Source organism: Balaenoptera musculus, chromosome 11 (assembly GCF_009873245.2).
Source record: "Balaenoptera musculus isolate JJ_BM4_2016_0621 chromosome 11, mBalMus1.pri.v3, whole genome shotgun sequence".
Classification (NCBI taxonomy): Eukaryota; Metazoa; Chordata; class Mammalia; order Artiodactyla; family Balaenopteridae; genus Balaenoptera; species Balaenoptera musculus.
In genome coordinates this window covers 63,473,949-63,487,129 of record NC_045795.1, presented here as the reverse complement: position 1 = coordinate 63,487,129, position 13,181 = coordinate 63,473,949, and the positions used below count along the sequence as shown (strand labels likewise).

The following is a 13,181-nucleotide window of genomic DNA, read 5'->3' as shown; positions in this document are numbered from 1 at the left end:
ATATTTTCACTTTGTCCAATAATTTTTCACTGAATTACAATAAAAATATGATTTATCTCTAATTAAAAAAAATAAAACCAGGAAAGGGCAAGAAGATATTAGGAGTGTACTCTTTATTTCTCTTTGGTTTCTTAACACAAAAGACATGCGTTCTATAAATAAAAGGAATTAAGATTTTTCTGGGAAACAATAAATTGGGGGGAGGGGGAATCAGATTTCCTACCTACTCACATCTCTGTGGCCAAGTCAAAAGGCTGGACTTCAGCTCCCATCCTGGCTTTGCTCTCAGATGAAACCCAGAAGAGAAGGCTCCTTGTGTTATATAAGGGGAAATACCCTAGGACAGCGAATGCCACAGTCCTCTGCTCAGAGCTGGGCTGGACCCCAAGGTTCACTGTCCATAGTATCTGCCCTATACCCTTTTCACAATATCTATGGGTGGCATCTCTTCTTTTCATGGTTTTACTGGAAAGGCTCCAACACCAAAGGGTCACACCAGCCACCTGTAAACAGTCATCACCATCAGACTGAGGAACCAACTGTGGAGTGTGAAAATGTTAGTGTTTGCTCACTTGTGCTCAGAGCCCAGATCAAGGCACTGGCTTCACCTTACTTGGAAACACTGACCCCAGGTGGAGCAGTGTAACTTCTACACCAGGAGGTGGGAGTAGATGTAGGAAGGCTATCACAAGAGCAGCAGATCATGGGAAAATGATCTCTCAACCCCAATGGCAAAATCTGGGTCAGCATCCTAAGGACCTAGTGAGGCCCACTGGCTGATTCTTAACACATTCACAACCCAGGTTTGTCAGTGCTGTTGCAAATTCACAAAAGAAAGGGGCTTATAATAAGAAGACAAGCACTGATAACTCCTCTCTAACAGGAATCACAGACCCCCACCCTCCTTCCAAGTCTACCTCTAACAGGCAAACTGACAGGGAGCGAGAAATGCCAGAGCTCTACCACGAGCCCAGGCTAAACTATATCAGATTGTTAAGTCTTTTAAAATAAAAACATCATTTTCAAGTGCTTTTAGCAGAGGCCCAGCTCCTAAGTGGCAGGTAACAAAGGTACTTCCCTCTGGAAACATGGCGATTGCACACACTGGTAAACCTCACAGTCCCAGGGTAGGAGAGACGTCTCAGGTGTCACATTATGCCTTTCTGAACAGGCTTCCAGGACACCCAGGCAGGCAGCGATGGGCAGGAGACAAACGAAGTAGAGACTGGGACCCTGAGACCCAATCTTGCATTGGAAATGTATCCTCTTTTAGTCTCGACTGGAAGAATTTTAGAAAACCAAATTTTGGCAGCAGCAGTTGAAGGACAGCTCCACTGCCCAGTGCACTGGTAAGAGAAGAGTCCTCCTGTTGGGGTCCCACTGTGCAGCATCAAGGTCCCATCCAGGGAGGAGGAAGGAGGAGCATGGAGTCTCTTCAAGAGGTCATTAGCTAAGATCATAGGAAGAAATATAAAATCTGTTCTTTGCAGCAGCAAGAGATTCTTTCGGCTTTTAGTTCTTTATGTCATAAAGCCAGCTTTGCTAGAATATAAAGGTCCACCTTGCTGGTCAGTCTGCCAAGGACTGGAGGGGAGACCAGACCCCTGGAATTGGCGAGTGGATGGAGGAGCAGCGGACTGGCAGGGCAGATAAGGTTACTGGACCAAGCCAGCCGTGGCTGGTGGAAGGACCAAGTCTCTGGTTAGGTTCTAGAGGTACAAATGGTCAATGTACCTCAGAAGCATCACGATGAAGAAAACTATCCAAGAATGATAGATGGGCAAATGAGAATCTGGCCAGACCTGCTGTTTCCTGCTGGTCAAATAAGGAAGGAATGAAAGTGGGAATCTGCATGAGTGCCATGGTGGCAGTGGGAGATAACCACAGGGGCATCTGGAGCCTCCAGCGACAAGCTGGGAGCTCCCACCTAGAAGAGTGGCAATAACTTAGCCAACTCGCTAAGCCTACGATTAAAAAAGTCCTCTGATAGTGGGTGTGAAGACAAACCCCACGAGCACCTTGCTACAGGACTGGTCGAGTGTGCACTGATTCTGGACACGCAGGGGCTCAGAGGGAACCCCGAGTGCCATGCGAGGCCTTAGGACCCTGGGATCCGAATGTGGGAGCGGATACCACCCTTCTCACGTTGGGTGGTTTTCCATTTAAACACATATTTGCCTCTAGTGTCTTTTATGTTTTCTTCTTGCAAAAAAATGTTCACTTTAAAAAATTATTTTTCTTTTCAGTTTCTTTCAAGTGTTTCTTTAACTTTCCTTCAGTTTCTTTCAAGTATCTTTTATCCTCTCCCTCTGTTTCTCCTGAACAAGATGAAAAAGACCTCATTGAAATCCCAAAATTAGACACAGGAAAAGCTTCTGTTCCTCCTGCTTACTCAGCAATGCAGACAAAATTCTCGGTGCACTCGGATGGAGGGAGGAGGTGCCTGTGTGCAACCAGCACTGCCGTGGCTGCAGCCTCGCAGTGAGGACAACCCGGCCTGTGTCCCTCCTCTCCCACCCACACCCCACAGTTTCCAACACGCTTGGCCACTGAAGCCACCCCATCGCAAACTGGCCACAACACGGCTGGCGAGCAGTAGGCAAGGAGTGTCAGATGGAAGACACTCTGCAGATGGGTCACCCACAGAGCTGTGGCAGGTGGGAGCTGGGCTTGGATGGAGCCTGTGGACATGTGGACCAGCAAAGCAGTCCTGTGTCACCAGCTGCGGGACCCAGAGGGGCTTCTGTCCCACGCTGTGCATCTTGATGACCTAGGCCTGAAGGTCACAAGGGCTGCACAGGGAGGGAGGACTTAAGCACCTGGAAAAACTGTACCTCTGGCAAGCTCACGTTTCACCCTGTCTTCTGGTCCACCACCTCTTCCGAGGGGGACTATCCCTGGAAGGAAGTGCCTGTGTTTGTACCAGATCCCTACCCCACCACATCCCACCCTTCGCCTTAGATGGTGAGGAGAGGGATGCAGCCCACACCGACCCCTCCCTCGTGACATGCCATGGGGGCCATAAACGTCCAGCGGTCCGTGTCTGGGTCGTACATCTCCACCGAGCTCAGGTTCGACTGTCCATCGTAGCCCCCCACGGCGTAGAGCCGCCCGCAGCTGGCCACCAGGGAGACCCGGCTCCGGCGTGTGTGCATGGGGACTATCAGGCACCACTGGTCCGCCACAGAGCTGTACACCTCGGCGATGCTGAGGAAGCCCGAGCCGTCGTAGCCCCCGCACACAAACATCTTGCTTCCCAGGGAGGCAGCTCCGTGCCGGCAGCGCTTGTTGAGCATGCCGGCCGCCGGGTGCCAGGTGGCTGTGTGGTGGTTGTAGTGCTCCACCTGCAGCAGGGAGAGAGGTGCAGGTTCGGGACAGTCAAAGCCAAAGCTTGGTCACCGGCGGCCCACCTGGCATCAGGCCCCAGGGGGAGGCCTGGGGACGAGGAGCTCTGCCAGTGTGTGCTCTGCCCCTGATGCCCAGTTTCCTCAGTTGCGCACCTGCTCGTGGGCTTATAGGGACAGGTGAGAGAGAGATGGCCTAACCTGACCAGTTCTGTTTACACCTGAGGAAACAAATCAAGGAGTTGCCCAGGATGCCCTGCTATGTAGTGACAGAGCCGGGATGAGAGCAGGGTCTCCTGAGATCTGTGCACAGTGTGTTCCCTCACAGCACTGACTGACTTTGGAGTGACCAGTAAGTGGCTCTCGAGATTTTTTTAAAAGAATAAATGCAATTTCAAACAAATTATCCAGAAGAATGCAACTATCTGAAAATTCACCCTCTGTATATGACTGGGCTTACTTTGGGCAGGAATTTCACCAGGTCTCACACAGCATCCGCTGGGGAACTGAACAGGGTGGGGGTGGGGGTGGTATGGCCACACTCTACGTCTCTCCTTCGTGCACACTGGTTCCCATTCTTGGAAGCATTTCAGAGCATGTGGCAGATGGCCTGAGGCCTCTAGATGACACCTTACCTAGCAATGGCAAGGCTGAGGCTTTTTCCAAAGAATATCCTTTCAAAATAACTCTCAAAGATAACAAGAGTAGGTGCCCTTAGCCCAGGAGGAGTCCAGACTCACACTATTGAAGATCTGCAAACCGTCATGGCCGCCCGACACGTATATCCTGCCCTCAAAGACTGTAACCCCTGCAGCACTGCGATTGGAGCTCATCGGGGTCACCACAGTCCACCTTCAGGAAAGAGGCAAAGTAGAAGGGGAGCCATGAGATTTGGTGTTCCTGTCCTCCCAAGACAGCTTAGAAGGATTCAGGGGAACTGTGCTGTGTTCCGTCTCACCCTGGACAATCGCCCCACTTCTTATCGCCTCCCACACCACCTCTGCTAAGGGCTCACTCTGGCTGCCGCCTCTCACTTTAAGCTTCGAGCCCATAGCTGGTCATCTCTGCCGGCACTCAAAATGAGCATTGCCCAAGCAAGACCTCTCTGACAGATCTGCTCCTCCATCACACTCCCTGGTCTGGATAATGGGACCACTAGCTACCTAGTTGCTATACTTATAATCTCAGCATTTTTATGACCTCTTCTCCATCATCCTCAACATTCTGTGGTCACCACGACCCCCCTGGTTTGCTTCCTAGTCACTGCTTGTCCCCATCCCACTACTGCTGCCCTAGCTCTGGTCTCTCACTGGACCACTGCAACAGTCCCCTTACAGGTGGCCTGGCTTTCCGACCATTCCCATTCCGATCCTGCACAGCACGTCCTCTAGTGAGGACTCCTGTCTCCTCTAAGGCAGACTCCAAGTTCCTTAATGTGGTTCTTTACCACTTGGTCCTCATCCACTTTCCAGCTTCGCCTCCTGCCATGCGCCACCCACACCTGCTCCTCAACCACACATAGCTCTTTCTTATCTCCAAGCCTCTCTTCCTGCTGTCCCCCGACCTGGGATGCACGTCTCCCACTATCCACAATGGGTCTCCCCTTAGAAAACATCTCTGCAACCTGACTCTCCCCCGAGCTGTGGGGAAGATGAGAGTCCTCCCCACTCTGTGCTCAAGAGCTCTAGACATAGGCACCCAAGGGAGGACGATCACCTTGTGCTGTGGCCCCAACAGACTAGGTGTTACTTAAGGATCTGAGACCCCGCTCGCTGCCCGATACATAGTAAGTTGGTTAAGTGAATGGAATATTGGCTTAAAAGCACTGTGATGAATCCATTCTACTAATGTGCTTATATTGGTATAGTATAAGCAGATTCAAACACTGAAATGAAGAACTCGGGCTAACCTTGCCAGTGTTTTCCAAAGAGTGTTCCGCAAAATAAGCCCACCAGATGGTGACAGGTGTTAGATAAAATGAAGTTAAAGAGGTTTCTCTGCCGCAGAATTTTTCAGTCTTTAAAATAGTCATATGTATTATGGGAAGATGAGGCCTCTGGTGGTACAGACATCAATGTTTCCCAAGCTTCTCTGAGTATTTGAAACGTAACTTTTTTTTTTTCCAAATCCTATCTTAACCACTTTGGAAAGTGCTGTTCATGTCTCATCCCCTTTCACCTGCATTTCTATTAAAATGCGCTGATTTAGTTAAGAGGTACAGAGCATTCATAAATGTTCCCAAGTATCTAAGCAGACTGTTTTTAGAATTTATTTAATCATTCATTCATTTAACCAAAGGTTATTAAATACCTATTATATGCAAGGTACTACAGGGGCTAAATAGCTGAGATATTCCCTATCCTTGAGAAGCATGATTAAAAGACTGCAGTTCTGACTTTTCACACTCTGTTTAGCAAGCTCCAGTTGCCCCCGGGGAGCTGGAGTCCTTACTTGTCCGTCTCAGGTGAGTAGGCCTCCACAGAGTTGAGAGAAGAGCTGCCATCATAGCCACCACAGACGTAGATCTGCCCGTCCAGCACGACCGTCCCCATGGCACTGAAACACAGGTGTCATCCCGATGGGCCTCGGACTTCTTGGGGCAACCTCTCACGCTCACTGAGAAGTAAACCTAGCCCCCAACTGCCTCTTTCTACAACAGACCTAAATCCCAGGAATGTGACTAAGCAAAGTGTAACACTGAGGGAAAAGGAGCTGCCCTGTGGTTCCTCTTGCCTCCCGCCCCCCCTGCCTGGGGTTACTTCCTCTCCCTCCTCCTCAGTCCCTGATATGCTCATCTTCCGCCCTGCCGTGCTCAGGGTCTGATTTACTTTTAAGGCCCAGGTCAAATTCCTCTCTCTCCTCCTCCAAAAGCCGTCCTGGATCCCCCAGCAAGAATTACTCCCTCCCAGCCCCACGCTCCCAGAGCAGCTCCTTTATCACAGCTCCTGTCAGTCGTCCATTCGTGCAGCACGTTTTCATCAGGCCCTCATGAGGCACACCATCCCACGCACCAGGTTTAGAGAACTGAGCAAGCCAGACCCCTGCCCACGGGGTACCAGGAATCGACCTGCCACCTCTTAACAAGTGGGAACCTCCTGGAAGACTGGGGTCTCTATCAGTGCGACCCTGACAGTACTCAGTGTGGTGCTTCGTACGTAACAAGCCCTCAACATACATTTGTGTGTTACCTTGATTTCCCCACTCAATTCACTATAAAGTTTGACAGACATCTTTTCATTACATACATGGCCCTGCATGTCCCCTAATCTGTCTTAGTGGGTGAGGCAACAGCTTCTGTTTGTTTCGTACTTACTACACACATCAGGTGCTCCACACTTGCTATTTTTCACTCTCACCACATCCTGCATGAAGCATCACCATCACCACTGTATAGATGAGTAGCTGTGGCTTGGGGAGTCTGGGCTATCCTCTCAGGGCTGCCCAGAGAGAGGCAGGCCTTAGATTTCAATGACACAAGTCTGCTTCCCACACTGTTCATCATGCCAAGCTCTCCTAAGAATCTTCTACATAAAGCCTCATGAAAAATTAAACATGAATGCCAAGCTGCCCGATTCACTGTCTTCAAACCTGATGCTGGAGAAGATTAAAAATGAATCTGGGTGTCTAACAAATAGGAAAATAAACTATACCAGGCTTTACAGTCCCCTTTCAAACGTATACAGCAAATCAAAGTGATCCACGCGATGTCCCTGAACCAGCCTGAAAGAGGAAAAGGACCTGCCTTGGGAGAGGACTGTGGGAAGGTCACAAACTCACTAGACATGTCACTATCCTTCTAGAAGTGGACAAAAGTAACAATTTAGGAGTTCAACAAAAATGTGAGAAAGAATCGAGAGGTGCCACAAAACTGTGTGAGATTATCAATGAAACGGTAAAGACAGTGTGAAGAGATAAGGGGAAGAAATGCTGACAAATGTGGACTGGAATAAGGCATGGGAGAAGGCTCCACGCAAGCGGCCTGGAAGACCAGAGAAGGACAGGGAATGACGGCAGAAAGGAGGCTGTCACCAACCGGCAGGACAGAGGGTGTGTGGTTCATCAGGGGAGAAGTGACTGTGAACATTTTAAGGTAGCCTGTAATTTAAAGGCGACAAAATGGAGCTGGGCCGACGCTACTAATAACAGGGCGTTAACCACAGTGAGGGAAAGGGCTACCCGGAGGGCTCCTCCCAGACAGCACTCCAAATCCTGCGACATCGCAGCTCGCAAGTGGCCCAGAGCAGACACACAACGAAGAACAACTGATTGCCATCAAAGCGAAAAAGGCCCTCCTGGTTGGGGATATATATGGAGCAGTGAGTCATTCGAGGATACAGAAAGCTGCAAAGTATCCAAGGAGCAAGAAGGGGAAGCACGGAGGCAGAGGTGGGGGGGAGGAAGGAACCACGAGAGTGTAGCTTACGGCTTCAGGAGGAGCAGATCTTATATACATATTTTTTCTTCCAAAAACGAAGCTACTTTGGCCTTTTGTGAATCTTACTGGTACAAAGGCAGATTCCTCCCTGCTCAAGGCCACAAACAAACACTACTGAACGTGATACACCATGTGTATCAAGGACCATGTGTGACAGTTTCGTGTGACAGTTTCATGTGGCAAAGGACTTCCACACTGAAACATGACTCTTCTTCCTGACCACATGCAGTGACTTGATCTTTTTTTTTGGCGGTCACGTGATCTTACAAGTAGAAAACCCAAATCATGGCCAGACAAAGGGGTCTGTAAGGCAAATACTCAGACGAGAGAATTACAAAGCAGAAAGGCCTTTAAAGGGCAACTGGTCCCGTGGTTTTCGAACTGCCCCTTTCAAAAAAAATTTCATTTAACTTTTTCCTCCTGAAGTTGGGCATATGTCAAGGAAGCTTCGTACATAAGAGGGATAAACGCAGAGCTGTTCTGGTTAAACGGGCAGGGGGCCTTGGATGGCTGTCCCATCTTCTGTTAGTTTTGGAAGAGAAACATCAGAGCGTCATCTGAAACCACAATCTGGGGGCTTCCCTGGTCGCATAGTGGTTAAGAATCTGCCTGCCAATGCAGGGGACACGGGTTTGAGCCCTGGTCCAGGAAGATCCCACATGCCATGGAGCAACTAAGCCCGTGCGCCACAACTACTGAAGCCTGTGCGCCTAGAGCCCATGCTCCACAACAAGAGAAGCCACCGCAATGAGAAGTCCATGCACTGCAATGAAGAGAAGCCCTGGCTCGCCGCAACTAGAGAAAGCCCACGTGCAGCAACAAAGACCTAACACAGCCAAAAACAAACAAACAAACAAAAAAAACACCACAATCTGGTGCGGCTACCCCAAGGGTGGGAGAACACAGAGCCTGTCCAGTTACACTCTCCCCCTCCAAAGCTCCTGCCGTCCAACCATGACAATACCCCACACACGGCTGACGTAAGGAAGGATGCTGCCAGTCACTTTGGCACTAAGAAGACTAAATGGAAGCACTATGTTTTCTTACTCAGGAAATGTGAGCAGGAGGAGACAAGTGGCTGGAAGGTGTTAAGAGACATAAATTTGGGACTTCCCTGGTGGCACAGTGGTTAAGAATCCGCCTGCCAATGCAGGGGACACGGGTTCGAGCCCTGGTCTGGGAAGATCCCACATGCCACGGAGCAACTAAGCCCGTGCGCCACAACTACTGAGCCTGCGCTCTAGAGCCCGTGAGCCACAACTACTGAGCCCGCGTGCCTAGAGCCTGCGCTCTGCAACAAGAGAAGCCACCGCAATGAGAAGCCACCGCAATGAGAAGCCTGCGCACCGCAAGGAAGAGTAAGGCTGGCTGCAACTAAAGAAAGCCTGTGCACAGCAACGAAGACCCAATGCAGCCAAAAATAAATAAATAAATAAATAAATTAATTAATTAAAAATTTACTTAAAAATAAAGAGAGAGATATAAATTCGGTCCACCTCACAACTAGCTGTGTGCTCATGCCTGGGGGACGTGTGGCATCCAGAAGTAAAGAGTACTGTTGTGGTTCACACACTCCCTGGTAGTGAAAGCACATGTGGGGCAGGGATCCTGGGGGAAAGAAAGTATAAAGAGGAACACCTCGGATTCCCTTTTATGACTAATAAAGTTAAATCCTCCTTATTCTTCAGGTTTCAACTTTAATCTCACCTCTTCCCTGAAATCTTCCAGACGTTCCAGTCCAGCTTCTCTCCTGCCTCGCGTCTTCCATAATACAAACCTTTAGTCCTTACCTGGCACTTAAAAAATAAAACTTCCACATGTCCCTGTCTTCCCTGTCTTGTCTCCCCAAGTTCCTCAAAGGACAAGGCAGGGGTTTTACTTTTAAGCAGATGGGGGCTGGCTTCCAGGAGGTACGGGCAGTGGCTGGCCTGGCTGCAGGGGATCCCCAGGCTGAAGCTAGCGTCTGCTTTATAACGTGCTCTGCTTGTCTAGCATGGTGTCCCCCAGATGCCTGGTGTGTATGCTCAGGACGTACAGACCGGCTCCCACAATACCTTCTCTTGCTATTCATGCTCCCCACTCGGGTCCACGTGTCCGTCTCTGGGTTGTAGACCTCCACAGTGCTCAGCCGCAGCTGGCCGTCATACCCCCCGATGGCATAGAGGAGTCCGTTCACCACGGCCACACCGACACGGCTGCGGGCTGTGGTCATGGGACGGCACTTCTCCCAGCGATTGGCGATGGGGTCGAACACTTCCACCACATTCAGGGAATCACCTGCATAAAAATTTGCTACTCAAATTAAAACAAATGAGACCGCTCGTTTAGATCACAGCTGTTGCGCAATGATTATACGGAATGTTCAATTTTGTCCTATCAGCTCTTCCCGCAGAATTACTCAAGCCAGGAGGGCCCACAAAGAAACTGCAGCCATGATAACCTCAAACTTAATTCTTTAAGGAAAATCAGAATCAGACAGGAGGCATTTATTTACTTCCTAGAGAAGGCAGTTTTAAGTTGCAAGGAGGTTCTTCACCTGCTTAAAGGCAAAGGTGAAGGCAAATGGATCCACTATTTCCCTGACACAGAGCATGAGATGGCCTCCAATGTGACTCTCACTTCCTAGCGGTGACCCTGGGCAAGCTGCTTTGTATCCCCATCTTCTGTTCTCACATGTGAAATAATCTCCATAGCAGAGTTCCCATGAGGATTAAATGATATAATATGTAAAACACCTAGCATAGTTCTAGAATATACCAAGTGCTCAATAAACAGTAGTCACAGTAGCAAGGAATAATAACTCCAACCCTACCATTTTCATCAGTTTTTTAAGATCAAATAAAATAACCCCCTCCCTGTTTTATTCTGCTTTGGGACACTCAGCACCTGCCACGCTCTAGCGTTTACTAGTTGAGGACTTACCTTTTCCAGGTCATATGGTTAACAAGTAGCAGAGGCCAGTACCCACCTCCCATTAACTTTCAATTAAAAATGAAACTGCCCAGGACTGCCCACCAGCTCCCCACCTCCCACAAGCTTGGAAAAGGCCTGGCCTTCACATCCGAGGTGACGACTCCCTATGCCACTGCACTGCAAGGATTCAGGTGTCTCCACTGCCCTCTCCTAGATCGCTACTGCCCTGCAGTGGTGCCTGGGGTGGGCAGGAGTGCGGGTGCCCCATGGAGGTTTCCTGAAAACTTGACTGTATGATACAGGAACTGCCAATAACACATGGACTATAAGGCATGTGGGTTTCACTGGAGGTAAGAGGTGAAGAGTAAAAAGTATTGATAGTGCAGACCATGCGTATTTGGAGAATCTTCCTTCTTATGGTGACACTCTCACAGTCTAAGCCCAGAGATCCACATGACCGAATGTGATGAGCCTGGTAACAGAATTAGGTCTCTGATTATATCCTATCCAAAGCTGAGTAAATCCCATAGGTGACGTGATATTAGGGGAAGAGTGCGGGCTCAGGAACCAGGACCTGAGTTCTAGTCCTTGCTCAGCCAAAAGACTTGTGTGAACGTAGCTAAAGTTCTCTGGGCCTCGATTTCCCCATTGTGAAGGAAGGGGGCCAGGCCTCCAGGGTTTCTAAAGGTCCCTTTTGCGCTGATATTCTGCTTCAATGGTATTAATATCTGACATGCGCTAACTGCAGAACAAGTATATAAAATCAAGAGGGATAAAGGTGGTGACATGCAAGGGGGAGGAAGCAGAGGGCCAGGCTAGATTGTTTGGTGCTTCAACCACGGCATCCAAGACAGGGCTCTACAAAGGGGAGCTGCAAGATACCTGCTGAGTTGAGGCCCCCCACGGCATAGATGAGCCCAGCGATGGACGTGCAGCAGCGAGGCCGAGTTCTGAAAGCTGGCAGGTGGGGCCGGCGCTCTGGCATGAGGTGATAGTCCTTTGCTTCATCTACCAGGTCCCTGGAATAAAGTGCAAGATGCTAGGACAGGAGGTATTCTCTCCACTTGGCCCACATTTGTAGGTCTGAGCCTGGCTCCCCCAACCACAACTGCAGGGGAAACATGGGAGGAGAAGCCTTCAGGAAGGTTTGGTCTCAAAGAACCCAGGTGAGTCCAGGGGAAAGTATACACAGCTATTGGGACGTGCTCAGCATTGGAGGGGCAAGATGAGCAGAGCCCACCTCTGTTAGTTTAATAGAAGAAATACAGGGTGTTCCCTAAAATAGCTAGCCTTGGGGAGGTTCAACAAGCTGCTTGCATCCTGTTGCCACTCAGACCCAGCTCTTCCTTTCCATCCCTATGGCGCACACCCAGCAATTAACCATCTCACCTGGACTGTGGCAGCAGAAGCCAACTGCTCCTGAGAGATCTCCCTGCCTCCAGCCACACCCCTCCATTCCAGCCTCCACACCGGGGTCCAAGCTGGTTTTCTAAGACCCTTCGATAACTACCCACTGCCTACAGAACAAAGCTCAAACTCCCCAACGGCACCCTTGAGACTGCTCATCACAGGGTCTCAGCTACCTCCAGACACACCTCCACCCCTCCCTGACACACACCCTTTCACGCTGCGTGGACCACGCCACTGACTTCTTCCTGAACCAGCTGTGAATATAAGGAGCAGTTTGAAGGAAGATGCATATTTTCCTCTGCTGCTCTACTTTTATAACAATCCTTCTACAGGGCTGCCGTCTCCTGGGCTGTTTTGGTGGCTCTGCTGCACCCTGTTGTTTTTGATTTACTCTGGGTAACAGTTTTGCAAGCTGCTAAACATGTCCCACCCCTGCCCATCACTGTAGCTGGGCAGACCCACCTGAGGCCAGCACACTGACTAATGTTTACTGAAGAGGATGAGGAGCCTCAGGAAGTCACCAATAAGTCAGCTGCTGGTGTGGACAGGGTCCGGGCAGGCAGTATAGATGCCTGTAGGTCCATAAACAGCTCAATGGAAGGAGATGCTAGAAAATCCTCAAATAACTTAGGGGAGGAAGCCCCTTTTGCCTTGCTGCTCCTATGCGGCACATTTCTTTGCCCAAGGTGAGAGACTCGGGCTCTTCCAGGTTCTAGACAGAAGGCAGATCAATCTGTGTGCTGTGAATTAAGAACAACCACTCCAAATCCTTCCTCCCCCGAGCTAAGTGGCCAAGTTCTCTTCTCCGTCCAGACCCTCGGCATCATTCTTGTGCAGGCCCACCTCTGCTCACCTGCATTTGTGGCAGCAACGCACCAGGTCATCCTGCTGCACTCGGTCTGACAGGAACTGAGGCCGGCAGAGGGGCAGGCGGATATTGGACAGCAGCTCAGGCAGGCAGGTTCCCCTCTGCTCCCGGTCGTATCTGACCCAGGCCAACACGGCCTCAAAGACCTGCCACAACAGAGAGGGGAAGCTCTGGCGGCAACTCCTCCACCCAGAGGCCACACCCCTGTACC

At 50.1% G+C, this 13,181-nt stretch overlaps 1 protein-coding gene across 4 annotated transcripts in view; it reads right to left on the bottom strand.

The window, feature by feature from the left end:
* Nucleotides 1–96: 96 nt before the first annotated feature.
* Nucleotides 97–13,181, bottom strand: part of KLHL18 (kelch like family member 18) — a 54,724-nt gene continuing 41,639 nt past the window's right edge. For 2 of the 4 annotated variants that reach the window (XM_036867944.1, XM_036867947.1), the window contains exons 5-10: nucleotides 12,956–13,116; nucleotides 11,575–11,711; nucleotides 9,834–10,074; nucleotides 5,796–5,900; nucleotides 4,085–4,196; nucleotides 97–3,344 (exon numbers count right to left, since the gene is read on the bottom strand). In XM_036867944.1, the coding sequence (XP_036723839.1) occupies nucleotides 2,958–3,344; nucleotides 4,085–4,196; nucleotides 5,796–5,900; nucleotides 9,834–10,074; nucleotides 11,575–11,711; nucleotides 12,956–13,116 (1,143 nt within the window). In that variant the 3' untranslated portion in view covers nucleotides 97–2,957. The remainder of the gene's footprint in view (nucleotides 3,345–4,084; nucleotides 4,197–5,795; nucleotides 5,901–9,833; nucleotides 10,075–11,574; nucleotides 11,712–12,955; nucleotides 13,117–13,181) is intronic. The other 2 variants (XM_036867945.1, XM_036867946.1) reach the window with 2 other exon arrangements.